A 16,631-nucleotide genomic window follows, 5' to 3' on the forward strand; every position below is an offset into this window, starting at 1 on the left:
TGTAGTTCCATGTCATTGGTATGTGTTGTGCCGAGCAATGTTATTGATACTTATCGTGCCTGTCAATCTTTCTTATCTAACACGACGGAATAGCGAGCCTGGCGCTGTCCTCCCACCCCTGGTCGCGAGGGGGCACTCGAGGCGCTCCTGGCCGCGGGTGGCACGCCGGCCCCGCCCCCGAGTCCCCATTGGCTGCGCGCCGTCCGCGGCGTTGCACGCACGCAGGCCCCGCCCCGTCCGCCCCGCGCCGGCCCGGCGCGCCCTCCCTTGGCCGGCGGCGCTTGTTGTTCGGCGGCGGCGGTCGCAGCTCGGGTCCCCCTCGGGCGCCCCCGCCGCCGTCCGCGCGCGGCCATGGAGCTGGAGGTGCCGGACGAGGCGGAGAGCGCCGAGGCGGGGGCCGTGCCCTCGGAGGCGGCGTGGGCGGCGGAGAGCGGGGCGGCGGCAGGTAACGGCCCGGCCTCCGGGGGCTGCGGCCCGCTGGGCTCGTCCGAGCGCTGAGGGTCGCGGGGCTGTGGGGCCGGGACTGGGGCTGCACGGTCGCTGCGGGGTCCCCGCTGGTTCCGGTAGCCTGGGGCGGGGCAGCCTCCTGGAGCCCCGGGGAGGACGGGGCTGGGGCCGCGCCGGGAAGTGGGAGGCCTGCGGGGTGCCACCTCCCACCGCTCCAGGGCCGGGGGCGACTCGGCGTGGGCGCCGCTGGGGACCCCCGTTCTGCCGGCCTCTGCTCGGATCCACTCCCCGGGGCTGCCCGGCGTGTGAGTGGCGGCTGCTTGGGTGGAGAAGGCGGGGGTCTCTGAGGCCGTGCGTGTCCACCTCGTGATGTCACCTCCCTTTCTGTAAGTCCCCAGACCTGGGTCCGGGTGCACGACCTTTCCTCACCTTCCTGGGCCTCAGTTTACCTCCCTGCTACAATGAGGGGAGGAAAAGGGTGACATTTCAAGATGCCTCCACCGCCCCGGCTGTGCACACAGGGTGCCCTGTCGCCCCCTCTCCCTCTCCCCGAGCCTTCCCCCGGGACACACTGGTGGGGCTGCGGGCTGGGCGGGGGGCGCGGTTGTCTCATGCCCCTTTTGACTGCTTCCTGGCCCTTCAGCCGGGTAGGTGCGGGCAGCTGGGCCTGCCCTTCTGTGGGGACGGTGTGCAGATCCCAGAGGAAGGGAACGGTTCCTTCTCTGTCGAGGTCACAAGCTCCCAAATCGGAAGTTTCCGGATTCACAAAATCCTCTGCTCCTCCCAGGCAGCCGGCAGCAGCAGCGTCTCTGTAGACACCCACACGGGCATCCGTCCTCCTTCTCCCCCCGGGCCTCCCGAAGCTTCCTTGGTTGGCAGGCGGGCAAGCGGGCGGGCGGGCGATGCGTGCTGCCTGGGAGTTGGGGGAGATGTCTGGAGAGAGAGAGAGTGTGGAAGTTATCAAGTCCCCCCCCCCCCCACCGCCCCCAGCCTTGAAAGACACTCGTGGCTTCCCTCCTGGCGGCCATCTGGAACTGCTTGGTGGATGACCCGGTTCCTTCCCCAGAGCCAGTGGCCTCGCCCCTTTCTTTGCGGGCAGCCAGTGTCCTGGCCTGGCTAACACGAGACATGGTGGAGGAACCCAGGCAGGGCAGCAGGCCCCAGCCCGGGTTCCTTTCTCGGGCCCCCCAACTTCCGCTGTCAGCCCTCTGACCCCAGCTGGTCAGAGACAAAGTAACCCAGGTCTCGCTGACCACGAGAAAACCGCACTGTGACCATTCATCTTATCAGGGGCTCTGGGAGCACTGGGGACAGATAAAGTTGCCAGCTGCAGGAGCCATGGCTGGGGCTGAGCATGGGCGGGGAGGGGACAGCTGGAAGGTCAGGGTCCGGCATCTCTGCCCATCCCTGAAATCCACAGAAATTGGACCCCAGCTGGCCATATATTGCCTCTGAAATTTTAATATTCAGAGTTGCCTCATTCCTCCAACGCCATCTCTTCTATGTCAGTGCTGGTGAGTTTAGGTTGTGCCTGGCTGGGCCGCGGAGACCTGAGCACATAAAGGGGCCTGCTTGTTCTTCACCGAGATGGTTTCATGCCTCACTGGGGTTTCTCTGCCTTGGCAGAGGTATGTTGAGCCAGGAAATGAGGGGTGCTGAGCAGCGCCCCTGGCTTCTGTCCACTGTATGCCAGGAGTACCTCCCAGTTGTGACAGCCACAAGTGACCCAGACATTGTTCAGTGTCCCCTGGGGACAGGATGGCCCTGGTGAGAAATGCCACACGTTTATGACTCTCTGAACTGCTTGCTTTTTATCTGTGGTCATCTGGAGTCTCCCCACCCTATGTTGGTATCGGTTTGTAGAGAGGGTGAGTGCCAGGCAGTGGTTAAGGGGGAGCCCCTGGAGTTGTTCCCACCAGGGTACCCCTCCCAGCTCCGTGCCTCAGTTGCTGTGTGGCTGTCACTTCCCTGGGCTTCAGTGTCCTGTCTGTAAAATGGGGTGATGACCGTGTCTGCCGGGGGCTGGCTGAGCCTGGGATGAGTTGGCACTCATGCTTGGTGACTGTGTGCCGGTTGGCCGCCCCCTTCGGGCCTCTCCATCGTCAGTGCCTCCAGGCCCCTGCTGAGGCCCATGCTGGTGGTTTCTGGAGTCAACTCTTGCTGTTAGAGGCGATGGTGACACCTTCCAGAAAGCTCAGCTACAGCGGGAGCCTTGTCCGACGGGCTGAGGGAGGCTGCCCGTTTCCCGTGGCACTGCCAGCTCCCAATGTCGTCGTCCTTGGCGATTTTGGCCGATCCGATGGGAGGCAAAGCAATGTCTCGTTGGTGTTTAAAATCTGGTTCCTCTAATTGCCCGGGCTCCTGGCTCCCGAGACGTGGCCTGAATGGCATCTCCATGGGCCATGGCTGTGGGGAACGTGGGGGCCGTCTCGGGAAGGCCGGGTCTTGGGATGCGGCTGTGCCCGCTGTGGGGGCCGATGGCCTGTGGTGGGGTTTGGTCTGAGATGTGGCCTGGGTGTGTCTGAGCCTCTTCCAGGCTGTCCTATCTCTGTGATGCCCCAGAACGCTCAGCTCCATCTCTGCCCCTCCCCCACTCCCACGGCTGATCTGTCTCTATGATGCCCTGAAAGGTCAGCTGCATCCCTGCCCCTGCCCCACTCCCGCGGCTGATCTGGCGGCAGATGATGTCAGCTTCACCTTCAGAACTGGCCCAGAACCCACTGACTCCTTCCCTGTCCTTTGCCTCCCCAGATCCAGCTTGGTCCTCCCCGGTCCAGTTCGACCCTTCCCAGTCCAGCCCGGTCTTCCCCGGTCCAGCTCGGTCCTCCTCCGTCCAGCTCAGTCCTCCTTCTCCCCCTGAGCCAGGCCCAGCACTCCTGCTCTTCCTCTGCTCCCTGTCCCACATTCCAGGAGGACCCCATTAAAAACCAGCGGCCCAAGTCCCACCCCTCCTCTGCTGGCAGCCCTCCATAGCTCCCACCTCCCTCAGGGTCAAAGACACAGTCCTCCTTGAAGCCCATCAGGCCCTGCACAGCCTGTGCCAGGCCCTTGCCCTCCCCTCCGCACTCTGATGCAGGCCCATGGGCCCCTTGCTGTTCCTCCAGCACGCGGGGCGTGGTCCTGCCCCAGGGCCTTTGCACTGCTGTCCTCACCCCCTGCCTGGAATGCCCCTCCTCCTTTCTGTGTCCTTCACTCCCTTAGCACTCTCCAGGTTTTGCGGGAGCATCTCCTCTCCGTAAGGCCTCCCCGCCCTGCTGTCACTACTCAGCGGCCTCCCCTCCTCCGTCCCCTGCCCTCGCGGTTCCTCTTCCTTGTTTGTGTCACCATAGCACTTGTCACCACCTGAAACATATGGCTCTGCTGACGTGTTTTCTGACCATCTCCTCCTGAGCGAGAGCTCCGCCAGGGCCAAGGCTGTCTGTGCTGCTCCCGCGGCTTCCCCTGCACCCGGAAGAGCTCAGCACAGGGCAGAGCCTGGTGAACATCGGGTGCACGAGGGCAGCAGTGCCAGGGAGGAAGGGCAGGGTAGAATGGGGTGGCTGGGAAGGGCTTGCCAAGAAGGTGGCATCTGAGGGAGACCTGTGGGTGGTGGGCAGGAAGAGGGCATGGCCCCAGCAGAGGCCCCGCGTGCCTGGAGCACAGTGTAGTGTGGTCACAGGGCCGGGCAGGGAGTCAGCACCACCACCAGGGCCTCCCCTATAGCTGTGGTGGTCTGCATAAAAGGTCAGGGAGGCCTGGCACGGTGGCTTACACCCGTAATGCCAGCATTTTGGGAGGCTGAGGCAGGAGGATCACTTGACCTCAGGAGTTTGAGACCAGCCTGGGGCAACATAGCAAGACCCCTGTCTCTACTAAAAAAAATTAAAAGAAGTAACTAGACGTAATGGCAGGCACCTGTAGTTCCAGCTACTCAGGAGGCTGAGGCAGGAGGATCACCTGAGCCTGGGAGGCCGAGGCTGCAATGAGCTGTGATCGTGCCACTGCACGCCTGAGTAACAGCGAAATTGTATCTCAACAACCACAACAACAAAAAAGGGTCAGTGGGATTGTGGTGTCTCTCGTTGCAAGTCAACAGGGCCCAGGCGGAGTCTGAGGACGCTGGCGACGGAAAGTTCCTCATTCTGTCCCGCCCTGGCCTCCTCCCAGGATGCAGGTCAGGCACTGTGACTGCCGCAGCCTGGGTGTCCCGGTGGAGAGGCCTCGGGAGCCGGCCCTCCTGGGTTCACACCCAGCGCCACTGCATGCCAGCCGGGGACGTGTGGCCTTGGTGTCCCTGTCTGTAAAGTGGGCGTGATGGCTGCTTTTCTCCTGGGCTGCGTGGAGAATCGAGGGGTAAAGCCCTTAGAAGGCACGGGGCAGGCAGCCGGCCCCGCGAGAGAGCTAGGATGCCCCCTCCCTCCCAGGTTGCCGTTGGAGGAGGAGTCCCCTTCGTGTGCTGCTTCTGGGGGGGCCAGGTGCCAAGCGAGCTCACCTGGGTGCTGGGGTCCACCGTGGGAGTCAGGGCTCGCGAAAGCGTGGGGTCCATTCCCGCAGGTCCTCGCATGGGCTCCAGACCTTTGTTGAATACCTCGTGTGGGCCGGGTGGGGCTCAGGGTGCCCGGTCTTTTGGTGCCAAGGGGACTCCCTCGCTGACCCCTTGGAGCCCTCAGTTGCTGGGCGTCAGGCTGTGGATGGCAACAAGTGGCCACATGAGCCCCAGCCCGAATCTGTCCATGCCAGTTCTTGTCAACAAAGTTTTATTGGCAACGGCCACACCATTTGTTCCCTTGCCGGCCTTGGTGTCCTCCATGCTGCAGCGGCAGAGCTGGGAGCTGAGTGTCACGCTTGGGACTTCGTGTTCCGCAGAGCCAAAAACACTTGCTGCCCGGTCCTTTATGGAAGATGTTTGCCCAGCCCAGAGCCGGGCTGCGTTGGGCGGTGGTGAGTGTGGGGAGGGTACCTGGGAGGTCGAGTGGCCAGGCCTGTGACAGCCGAGGACTCGGAGGGAGGTGACTGTCGCCACGAGCTGAATAAGGATGGGCTGCGGCTCAGGCGACGTAGGCGGTGGGACAGCCGCGCCGAGCCCGTGGGGTGGGAACGTGCTGCACCCACTTGAGCTGCAGAAGTGAAGTCCGTGCAGTGCGAGAGGGTCGCATGAGGTCGGACGTGAGGACAGCGGGCGGCACTAGCGTCTGAGTGGGGCGGCGAGCACCCATTCACAGCCCCGGCGCCTGGTGGGGGATGGTCTGTGGGCAGCCGTGCTCTGTGGGGTTGGGGCAGGTGTCCAGGTGAGTGGCGCCGGTGCCTGGACAGGGCATGGGGAGGTGAGGGCTGGTGAGGGAGATGAGGGGCCCGGAAGGATTTTGGCCCACGCCCTGGAGCTGGTGGCCAGGGTGGCGAGGACTGAGGACAGAGCAGGACTGTGGGACAGAGCAGGACAGCCCAGGCTCTGTGGCAGGTGTGTGCCGATGTGGGATGAGCAGGCAGTGGGGACCCCCAAAGCAGGGGGAGCCTCCAGGAGTCTGGGCGGGGTGGTCCCAGAGCCTGGTGTGGACTGAGCTGAGCCTGCCTTGGCCACGGAGACCCGTGTGCCTCTGAGCAAGTGACTTCCCTTTGTTTTAAAATTTTAAAACTTTTTGTAGAGATGAGGTCTCGCTATGTTGTCCAGGGTCCAAGGGTCTGTCCCAAGCAGCCCTCCTGCCTCCGCCTCCCAAAGTGCTGGGATTACAGGCATGGCCCCGACGGTGGCCCCTTCTTTGCCTTTTGGAACGACAGCTGCAGGTGTCCTGAGTACCTGGCAGGACAGGGATGGGTGAGGGCCCAGCCCCTGGGAAGCTGCATGACCTGGGTCTTTCTTTACAGATGGGGAAACCGAGGCTCCAGGAGGGCTGGAGAGTCCACACAGGGTGGGGCCGTGAACGAGGAGCGGGGCCTAGGCCTCCCTGCTTCCTGCTGCCTGCCACCTGGCCTGGGCAGCGTGTCCCTTTACACAGGACCAGGCCGGTCAAGACCCTGTAAGGATTTGCCGGCAGGCGCCAGCTGGACAGGGGCCCGCGGTGGTGCCAGTGCTCATGGGGATTACAGCCTGAGGGGATTAGCTCGGAGCCCCTGCACCTGCCTCCCCGCCACGCTGAGAGGCCAGCTTGGGAGGGGCTGGAGTTGAGCATGAGGGCCCCCAGGTGCCTGAGCTGACGTGGGGGTGCTAGGGGACCGGGCCTCTGGCTGAGTGAAGAGAGGACCCCAGCACCCTGCCTGGCCGCTGTCCTCCACTCAGGCGGGGCTGCTGATGACGGTTTGGGGGAGTGGGTTGCGGTTCGGATATCGCCAACATGTGCTCTCCTATGTGTGCTTTGGCCGGGTGCTGGGGGCCAGGGAAACAAGAGGGCCAGGCCCCCGAAGGAACTCTGGGAGTGGGGCCAGGATGTGCAGACAGCAAAGAAAAGCAAAACACGCAACGCAGTGGACGAGACAAGTGCCGGGGAGAAGAGCTGAGCAGAGGAGGGGAGAGAGCGGCAGAGGAGGTGCCCTCAAGGCTGGGGACTTGGGGGTCATGCTTGAACAGAGGTCCAGGGGAAGCCAGGGGGTCGTGGAAGTGTGGGGGGAGCCCTCCAGCAGAGGCACTGTGCAAAGGCCCTGGGGCAGGACCACGCCTGGTGTTTTAGAGGAACAGTGAGGAGGGGAGGGTAGGGAGGGGAAGGGGCAGGGTGTGCAGGGCCTTGTGGGCTGCAGGGAGGACTTGGGCTTTGACCCCGAGGGAGGTGGGAGCCATGGAGGGCTGAGGGCAGAGGAGGGTTGGGCCCTGACTCAGGAGCTCACAGGCACCCCCTGGTGGCTGCTGTGGGGAGGACAGATGGGGTGAGGGCGGGAGCTGGGCTAGGGGAACCAGGGCAGAGGGGAACATGAGCAGTGGGCCACCTGGGATGGATTTTGGGAGCAGAGCCAGCAGGACCTTTTGAAGGGTTGAGTGTGGGGCTGAGGGGGCTTGAGTTTTATATCAAGGTTTGAGCCTGAGCCCTGGAAGGTCAGAGCCGCCCTCAGCCAAGATAGATGCAGGAAGGGCAGCGTGGGGGCCGCCGGTGCCCAGCATGGCCGAACTGCGTGTAAGACCCCAGAAGCCCCTGTGGGGAGCGTCAGGGGCAGTGGGGAGAGCCGGCAATGGGACTGGGTGGGGCCGTCAGGACCCTGGTGGTGGCCGTGCTCAGTGGACAGTGTCTCTGTTCCATCGCACTGTTGGCAGGAGGACAGCTGAGATGAGCGGGTTCGGTTGCTCAGCCGCTCCGTGCCTTAGTTTCCTCATTTGGAAAGCAGGGGCCCTTGAGGATTAGATGAGTCAATGCACACAAAAGGCTCAGAGCCGGCCCTGCCCATGGTGAGCGCCCAGGGAGCGGGGAGGGGGACGTGAGCGGGCAGTTCCCACTGTGCGCCCTTCCCGTGCGGTGCTGGGCCTGGCCACCTATGTGCGCTGACGTCAGCAGGGCTGCTTGGGCAGGGAAAAGAGCCTGGGGTGGGAGTAGCTGCCTTGGGGCCCCGTGCCTGCAGCCCCAGTGCGCCCATGTCTGGCTGGTCCATCCTCCTGGGGCGAATGCATTTCCCCAGGCGCATATGAGTCAGCCTGGCTTGGCGTCTGCTGCTAAAACAAACATCCCCGCTCTCCTGGCCATCCCAGAGGCTCGTTTCTTGCTTGCGTTGGGGGCTATGGTGGTTTTGCTCCCCTGATCTCTCAGATCCAGGTTGACAGAGGTGCTGTCACCCTCAGTGCAGTAAAGGCTCCATACTTCTGTAACCCAGAAAGGTGGTACGTGTATTAAAATGCACTGTGATTGGTTTTAATCAGGTCTGGTGAGGCCAAGAGAGCAGGAGGTGACTGCTATTGAAAAGCTCTTGTGCCGGGCACGGTGACTCAAGCCTGTAATCCCAGCACTTTGGGAGGCCGAGACGGGCGGATCACGAGGTCGGGAGATCGAGACCATCCTGGCTAACATGGTGAAACCCCGTCTCTACTAAAAAATGCAAAAAAAAAAAACTAGCCGGGCGAGGTGGCAGGCACCTGTAGTCCCAGCTACTCGGGAGGCTGAGGCAGGAGAATGGCGTAAACCTGGGAGGCGGAGCTTGCAGTGAGCTGAGATCCGGCCACTGCACTCCAGCCTGGGCGACAGAGCGAGACTCCATCTCAAAAAAATAAAAAAGAAAAGCTCTTGTGTTACAGTTCCCGAGAGAAGGGGCCCGACTGCGACCCACGCAGGGCCACCCCATGCAGCACCGGCGTCAGGCAGGAGCCAGAGGGCAGAAGGGTCGGGCCAGGGCCTGTGTGAGGCTTTGGTGGGAAGGAACGGGCCAGGCGGGGTAGGTGGGCTGGGTGTGCCTGGCATGGGCTGGTTTGACCCCCAGCTGTTTGCAGCTCCTGACTGTTGGAGTGGTCCCTGGTCTGGGAGCTGGCCCTGGGGTGATTCAGGACAGGGAACCTGGGCGTGGCACATGAGAGTTTGATGAGGTGTGTGGGCTCGCAGTTGGTTGCTCTGCACGTCACAGTGCGCTCGCAGGAATCCGCTAACCCTGGAAGGGGCCGTCATCCCCAGATCAGCGAGGCCCCCAAGATGTCATAAAATCCAGAAAACAAAACGCAGCATCAGCACTGTACAGACTGGGCGCTCGTGTTCCAGCAGCAGAGGATGCGTCCGTCTCTCCCATCCTCACCAGCCATATGGGCGCAAGGCGACTTCTTCCCTCACTGCGTCATTGCAGCGTATATTCGTCTTCCTGTGACTCAGAGAAAAAGTCCTCGTGGATCTTCTCAGCATTTCCTCTTTGTTTTCTTGGAACTGCGTTTCCACGAGGGGAGCAGAAACCACTCGAGAAGGGACTCGCCCCACAGGAGCTCCTTCGAGCTCCTCCCAACGGTCACCTGTGTTTCTATCAGAGCTAGAAAATGGAGTGTCCCCACCAGGGAGACAGGGTCACCACCGAGGCCGGCTCCGAGCTGCCTCAGCTCCTGCAAGCTCCATGGCCCCGGCCTCGACCCTCCCCGGCCCATTTTCCTTGCACAGTTCCTTCTTGTAAGCACACACATGTCAGGTTGAACTCTGACCTCATTTTCTGGGACCTGTATGATTGTGTCTTTCCCAGTCTACAGTTACCTATCACCATCTTGTTGATTCGTAGGAGCTCTTTATTTGTTATGGCAGCTATTCATGTATTGGTGACACAAGTGCAAGTACTTCTTTGCCCATCTTCTCCTATGATGATCGTTAACACCCGGCAGGTATTTTGGGGTTGATGTGGTCAGACTTACCACTCTTGCCTTTTTTGGTTTCCTAGTTTGGTGTCATGGATGGGAAGGTCTTCCTGTTCTGAGGATATGATTAAATTCTGCTAAGACTTTTATAACTTAGCTTCTTTTTTGTTCACAATTCTTTTTTTCTTTCTTTTTTAAGACAGTGTCTCACTGTGTCACCCAGGCTAGAGTTCAGTGACGTGATTGTAGCTTGCTGCAGCCTCAACCTCCTGGGTTCAAACCAGCCTCCTAACTCGCTGGGACTGCAGGTGTGTGCCACTGTGCATGGCTAATTTTTAATCTTCTGTGGAGACAGGGTCCTGCCATGTTGCCTGGGCTGGTCTTCAGCTCCTGGCCTCAAGTGATCCTCTTGCCTTGGCTTCCCAAAGTGCTGGGGTTACAGGTGTGAGCCAGTGCGCCTGGCCTATTTCTGGACTTTTTGTTCTGATCCGTTCCTCTGCCTTTGCCTTCATGCTACAGCCATATTTTGTCTTGAACAAATGATAACATGTTCACAGTTAAAAAAAAAAAAGTGGTCAGACGTGCAGTGAGTAAAAGGTGAGTCCCACCTCACCCTCTCCATCTCTGTGGGGATAACGACTGTCACCGCAGGTGTTTCTCTGGTCCGTACACTTGGGGCTCAGATTATATTAGGCTTTTAAAAATAGTGTGTTTGGAAAGCTTTCCAGTCTCTAGAAGGGGCAGGAATGCTACAGTGAACACCCATACAGCCCGCACAGAGATCCGCCAGCTGCTAACGTTTTGCCATGTCTTTATCATTCTGTGTGTGTGTGAGTGTGTGCGTGTGTGCGAGTCTGTGTGTGTGAGTGCGTGAGTTAGCGTGTGCGTGTGTGATTTTGTCAGGCCATTTGCATGTTGGTTGCTGGCACGGTGCCTCTCTGCCTGAAGCAGCCAGTTCCGTTATTTGTGGTAGTTCTTTATTTTATTTTAATTATTTTTATTATTATTATTATTTGAGATGGAGTTTTGCTCTTTAGCCCAGGCTGGAGTGCATCTCGGCTCACCGAAACCTCCATTTTCCGGTTTTAAGCGATTCTCCTGCCTCAGCCTCCCGAGTAGCTGGGATTACAGGCTTCCGCCACCACGTCCGGCTGATTTTTTGTATTTTTAGTAGAGATGGGTTTTCACTATATTGGCCAGGCGGGTCTCGAACTCCTGATCTCGTGATCCACCCACCTCAGCCTCCCAAAGTGCTGGGGTTACAGGCGTGAGCCACTGCGCTGGGCCTGTTTGTGGTAGTTAGTTTGTGACGCTGCTGCAGACACTTCAGGCACACACTGAGCCCTGACTCCAGGGGAAACCCAAGGTTGGGTTCCTGTGAGCCTCTGGGCACGACGTTTCCATCAGCCAGTTGATAACGTGACCTTGTTGTATGTCCGTTTCTATTTCTTTTTTTTTTTTTTTTTTTTTTTTTGAGACGGAGTCTGGCTCTGTTGCCCAGGCTGGAGTGCAGTGGCCGGATCTCAGCTCACTGCAAGCCCCGCCTCCCGGGTTCACGCCATTCTCCTGCCTCAGCCTCCCGAGTAGCTGGGAGTACAGGCGCCCGCCACCTCGCCCGGCTAATTTTTTTTGTATTTTTAGTAGAGACGGGGTTTCACCATGTTAGCCAGGATGGTCTCGATCTCCTGACCTCGTGATCCGCCCGTCTCGGCCTCCCAAAGTGCTGGGATTACAGGCGTGAGCCACCGTGCCCGGCCCGTCCGTTTCTTTTCAAGGCATCTTACTTTAGGGCTGGGCGCGATGGCTCACGTCTGTAATCCCAGCACTTTGCGAGGCTGAGGCGGGAGGATCGCTGGATCGCTTGAGCCCAGGAGTTTGAGGCTGCAGTGAGCCATGATTGCGCCACTGCACTCCAGCCTGGGTGACAGAGTGAGATCCTAAGAAAATTTTAAAGACACCCATGTTGTTGATTTATCCACAGGGAGCTCACGGAACGCAGGCCTTGCGCCAAGCCCGCCCCCTCCCCGCCCATGCCGGGCACTTTCCCGGCCCCACCCCACCGTCGCAGGCTCTGGGTTGCGGGCGAGGCCAGAAGGGGGACCCCGGGGCATGTATTCAGCTGGGTGGGGGCTCAAAAACGGGGTAGGGGGCTGTGGCCACGTGGGCGGGAGCCCCCCTTCCCCGACCGGCCCGCTCGGTGTCTCTCTCTTGCTCTCGTTCTCCCCCTCTCTCTCTTCTCTCTCTTTCCACTCTCAGTCCTGTTTGAGCAAAGCTTCTCTCACTGCGGGTTTCTCCGCGGGCTCATCCCGGTCTCTAGCCCTGAGGGACACGAAACCACCTGAGGACAATGCCTGGGGGGCAATTTCAACAGCACAATCACCTGCAAAACTGCAAAACACACGCAGCCCTCAGTGGACCAGGGAAAGCCAGGTGCTCACAGCAGGAGCTGAAACCAGGGGCGAGGGGCCTCACCGGAGCCGCCTGGGGATGTGTGTGCCCCAAAGTACTGGTGATGCTGCCCTGGAAATAGCCTTCCGGTCTTCCAGACCCCTCCCCGCCCACAGCAGGGGGCCAGGGGCCGTCCCACCCGCAGATGAGGAACACACAAGCCCCTGGAGGCTCCCCTGCGGCACTCTCCTCTGTTTCCCACCGCGGCCTAACCTCAGGCTCCGGGCGGAATTCCCTTCAGGGCCACCGTACTCGCCCGAGGGACCCTGGAGGACAGGGACGCTGGGGAGCCAGCCGCGAGGGGCGTCCACCTCTGCTGTGCTGGAGACGGAGCGCGCAAAGGGGTGGGGACCCCATGCAGACCCTGGCTGCGGGAACCTCAGCTCGGGGCCCATCAGAATCTCCCGTAGCCCGCACGGGCCGGGCTTCCCCCAGGGGCCGGCGTGTCCTGTGGACCCTGACCCGTCCACCTGCTGGCTGGCCACGCCCCACAGCCTCCGGCCCCGGCCCGCCCAGAAGCTTGGTGCTGACGTTGGAGCCTCTTTCTCCCTGGACACTGGGGCCCTGGGATATGGCCCAACAGCTCAGGGCCTGTGGAGTTCTGGACGCTCCGCCCGCCCGCGCAGGGCTTCCTGTTTACCGCCCTGGCTCCTGCCCGCCTGCCTGCTGGGGAAAGGGATGACTCTGCGGCCTGGCGGGGAGCACCCAGCAGGGAGAAGGGAAAATGGGGCAAGGAGGAGGGGCGGCCGACTACTCCGGTGGACCGCAGGCTGTCCCCCCACTGTGCTGGGGTCCCCCAGGTGTACCCTCCCCTGCAGCCAGCTCACGCCCTCCTTGCTGTGTCCTGCAAGTGTCCTGTGCGTGTGTGTGCATGTGTCCGTGTATGTGTGCGTGTGTCTGCGTATGTATGTGTGCATGTGTGTATCTGCATGTGTGCATGTGTATCTGCATGTATGTGTGCATGTGTGTGCGTATCTGCATGTGTGTGTGCGTGTATCTGTGTGTGCGTGTATCTGTGTGTGTGTGTGCATGCACGTGTCCGTGCGTGTGTGTATCTGTGTGTGCATGTGTGCACGTGTGTGCGCATGTGTGCATGTGTGTGCGTGTATGTACATCTGTGTCCCCTTCCCACAGGCCCTCACTGCTCCCTGCCCCTGTGGGTCCTTGCTTCCTTTCCTGCCCTGCGTTTGGGACATATACCTTGTTTTGCACTTGGAGTTCTTTTTTTTTTTCTTTTTTCTTTTTTTCTTTTTTTTTGAGATGGAGTCTCGCTCTGTCGCCCAGGCTGGAGTGCAGTGGCGCGATCTCAGCTCACTGCAAGCTCCGCCTCCCAGGTTCACGCCATTCTCCTGCCTCAGCCTCCCGACTAGCTGAGACTACAGGTGCCCGCCACCTCACCCGGCTAGCTTTTTGTATTTTTTAGTAGAGACGGGGTTTCACCCTGTTAGCCAGGATGGTCTCGATCTCCTGACCTCGTGATCTGCCCGTCTCAGCCTCCCAAAGTGCTGGGATTACAGGCTTGAGCACCATGCCCGGCATGCACTTGGACTTTTTACTTAGTGTTTTTTCATTTGAGACTGAGTCTTTGCCGCCCAGGCTGGAATGCAGTGGCACAATCTCGACTCACTGCAACCTCCGCCTCTCAGGTTCAAGTGATTCTCCTGTCTCAGCCTCCTGAGTAGCTGGGATTACAGGCACGTGCCACCACACTTGGCTAATTTTTGTATTTTTTTTTTTTAATAGAGACTGGGTTTCTCCATGTCGGTCAGGCTGGTCTCAAACTCCTGACCTCGTGATCTGCCCACCTTGGCCTCCCAAAGTGCTGGGATCACAGGTGTGAGCCCCCGCGCCCAGCCTTAAATTCTTTTTAAATAGCAACTTTATTGGGATATAATTCACAGACCCTACGTTTTACCTATTTGTAGTGTGTACATGTGTTCATAGGTTTTAGTATGTTCACAGTTGTACAGCTCTCCCTTCTTATTCCAAAATATTCTCATCAGCCAAAAGCTGTCCATGGAGAGCTCATTAACTGTCACTGCCACCCCTCCTCCAACCCCTGACAACACCTCACTCACTTTCTGGGCATTTCATAGAAGTGGGAAAATGGGGCCAGGTGCGGTGGCTCACGCCTGTAATCCCAGGACTTTGGGAGGCCGAGGCGGACGGATCACAAGGTCAGGAGATAGAGACCATCCTGGCTAACACGGTGAAACCCTGTCTCTACTAAAAATACAAAAACAATTAGCCAGGTGCGGTGGCAGGCACCTATAGTCTCAGCTACTCGGGAGGCTGAGGCAGCAGAATGGCGTGAACCCGGGAGGCGGAGCTTGCAGTGAGCCGAGATCGCACCACTGCACTCCAGCCCGGGCGACAGAGTGAGACTCCGTCTCAAAAAAAAAAAAAAAAAAAAAGGAAAATGGGAAAATGGGATCACACTTCTGTGTCCTCTCGCTGAGCGTGACGTCCTCCAGGTGCGTCCGCGCTGTGGCCTGTGTCAAAGCCTCATCCTTTTCACGGCTGAGTCCCGCTCCAGCGTGTGGATGGCCAGGCTGTGCTGGCCCATTCACCCGATGATGGATGCCTGGGCTGCTTCCCCCTTTTGGCTGTTGTGGATGTGCCGCTGCGAACATTTGCGTAAAGTTTTTGTGTGGACGGAGGTTTTCACTTCTCTTGAGTTGATGTCCAAGGGTGGGATTGTGGGGCCGCAGAAACCTGGTGTGGGACGGTTTGAGGAACTGTCAGACTGTTTCCCACGGTGGCTGCAGCGTCTTACATTCCCGCCGCGGCAGACAGGGCTCCTCATTTTTCCACATCTTCACCAGCTCTTCTTGTTGTCTGTGCTTCTTGTTTTCTGAGACAGGCTCTCACTCTGTTGCCCAGGCTGGAGTGCAGTGGTGCGATCCTCCCACCTTAGCCTCCCAAGTAGCCGGAACTATAGGTGCCGCCACCACCCCCAGCTAATTTTTGTAGTTTTGTAGAGACAGGGTCTTGCTCTGTTGCCCAGGCTGGTCTCAGACTTCTGGACTCAAGCCATCCTCCCTGTTTGGCCTCCTGAAGTGTTGAAATGAGTTGAGATGACAGGTGTGACACTGCCTGGCCTGGTTCTTATTATTGACTTGTGAGTTCGTGTCTTTTAGATGTGGGGCCCTCACCACATAGATGATTCAAATCTTTCTACCATTCTACAGGTCCAGTTTCTTGCTGGTGTCCTGTGAGGCACAAAAGTCTTGATGAAGTTCACTTGATCTGTCTTTATTATATTTATTTTTCTCGAGACAGAGTCTTGATGTGTCGCCCAGGCTGGAGGTCAGTGGCGTGATCTCAGCCCACTGCAACCTGTGCCTCCCGGGTTCAAGCCAGTCTTCTGCCTCAGCTTCCAGAGTAGCTGGGATTACAGGTGTGCACCACCACGCCTGGCTAATTTTTGTATTTTTGGTAGAGACAGGGTTTTACCATGTTGGCCAGGCTGCTGTCGAACTGCTGACCTTAGGTGATTCGCCCTTCAGGAGGATCAGCCTCCCAGAGTGCTGGGATTACAGGTGTGAGTCACTGCCTGGCTAGGAAACTTGCTGTAAAGGGCTGAGGAGTAAATTTTTTAGCTTTTACTCTTAAGTACGGTGGCTCACGCCTGTTTCGGGAGGCCAGGGTAGGAGGATCCGTTGAGCCCAGGAGTTTGAGGCCAGCCTCGGCAACGACGCGAGACCTCCTTTTTCTCTGAAAAAGAAAAGAATTAACCAGATGTGGTGGCGCCTGTAGTCCCAGCTACTCAGGAGGCTGAGGCAGGACAATCATTTGAGCCCAGGAGTTGGAGGCTGCAGAGGTATGATGGCACCACTGTGCTCCAGCCTGGGTGACAGTGCAAGACCCCGTCTCTACAAAAAAAATCTAGATGAGCATTTTAGGGTTTGTGGTCCAGGTGGTCTCTATCACGACTCCTCCACGCTGCGGTTTTAGCACTTAAGGAGCCAGACAATTTGTGAAGAAATGGTTGTGGCTGTGTTCCAAGAAAACTCTCTTTAGTGGGCTGCATTTGGCCCCTGGACTGTGGTTTGCCAGCCCCTGCTTTAGACAGTCTCTGTAGGACCCTATGACTTCAACATAATCAGCGAGACTCCTGTCTTTTTACCTGTGCTGAAGTTTAGGAGAAAGTTCTAGAATTGAAGTTGCTGCCAACGGCACACACATTAGCAATGCTGCCAGGCTGCCCCTGGGGGTGAACCCATTGACACTGGCATCACCCCGGGGGGGCTGTGTGAGGACACCCTGCGTCCCCCCCCCCATTGCTGGCAGCCAGTTTCATATTACGTCTTTTATCATGAGAGGGGTCTGGGCGTCTTTCTCAGATGTTCACACTGTTTGTTTTCTTCTCCTTTGCCTGTTTTACAAGTTGACTGTGTTAATGCTTTGAGAAAAGCCTCATTTCTATAAATAAAAATGACAAAATATGTATTTCAAACAGCACCAAAGGATGCAAGTTGCAAAGTAAGAGACCTTCCCCCATCCAACACCCAGAAATAACTCG

The 16,631-nt window shown here is 58.8% G+C and overlaps 1 protein-coding gene across 1 annotated transcript in view; it reads left to right on the top strand.

Annotated features, from left to right (window-relative positions):
* The first annotated feature begins 260 nt into the window (after nucleotides 1-260).
* LOC101026303 (phosphatidylinositol 4-phosphate 5-kinase type-1 gamma) overlaps nucleotides 261-16,631 on the top strand; it is a 52,839-nt gene continuing 36,468 nt past the window's right edge. Inside the window, 1 exon segment of the mRNA XM_031660122.1 lies at nucleotides 261-445. Coding sequence (XP_031515982.1) covers nucleotides 352-445 — 94 coding nt within the window. The 5' untranslated portion in view covers nucleotides 261-351.

This window comes from Papio anubis, chromosome 20 (genome assembly GCF_008728515.1).
Source record: "Papio anubis isolate 15944 chromosome 20, Panubis1.0, whole genome shotgun sequence".
NCBI classification, from domain to species: Eukaryota; Metazoa; Chordata; class Mammalia; order Primates; family Cercopithecidae; genus Papio; species Papio anubis.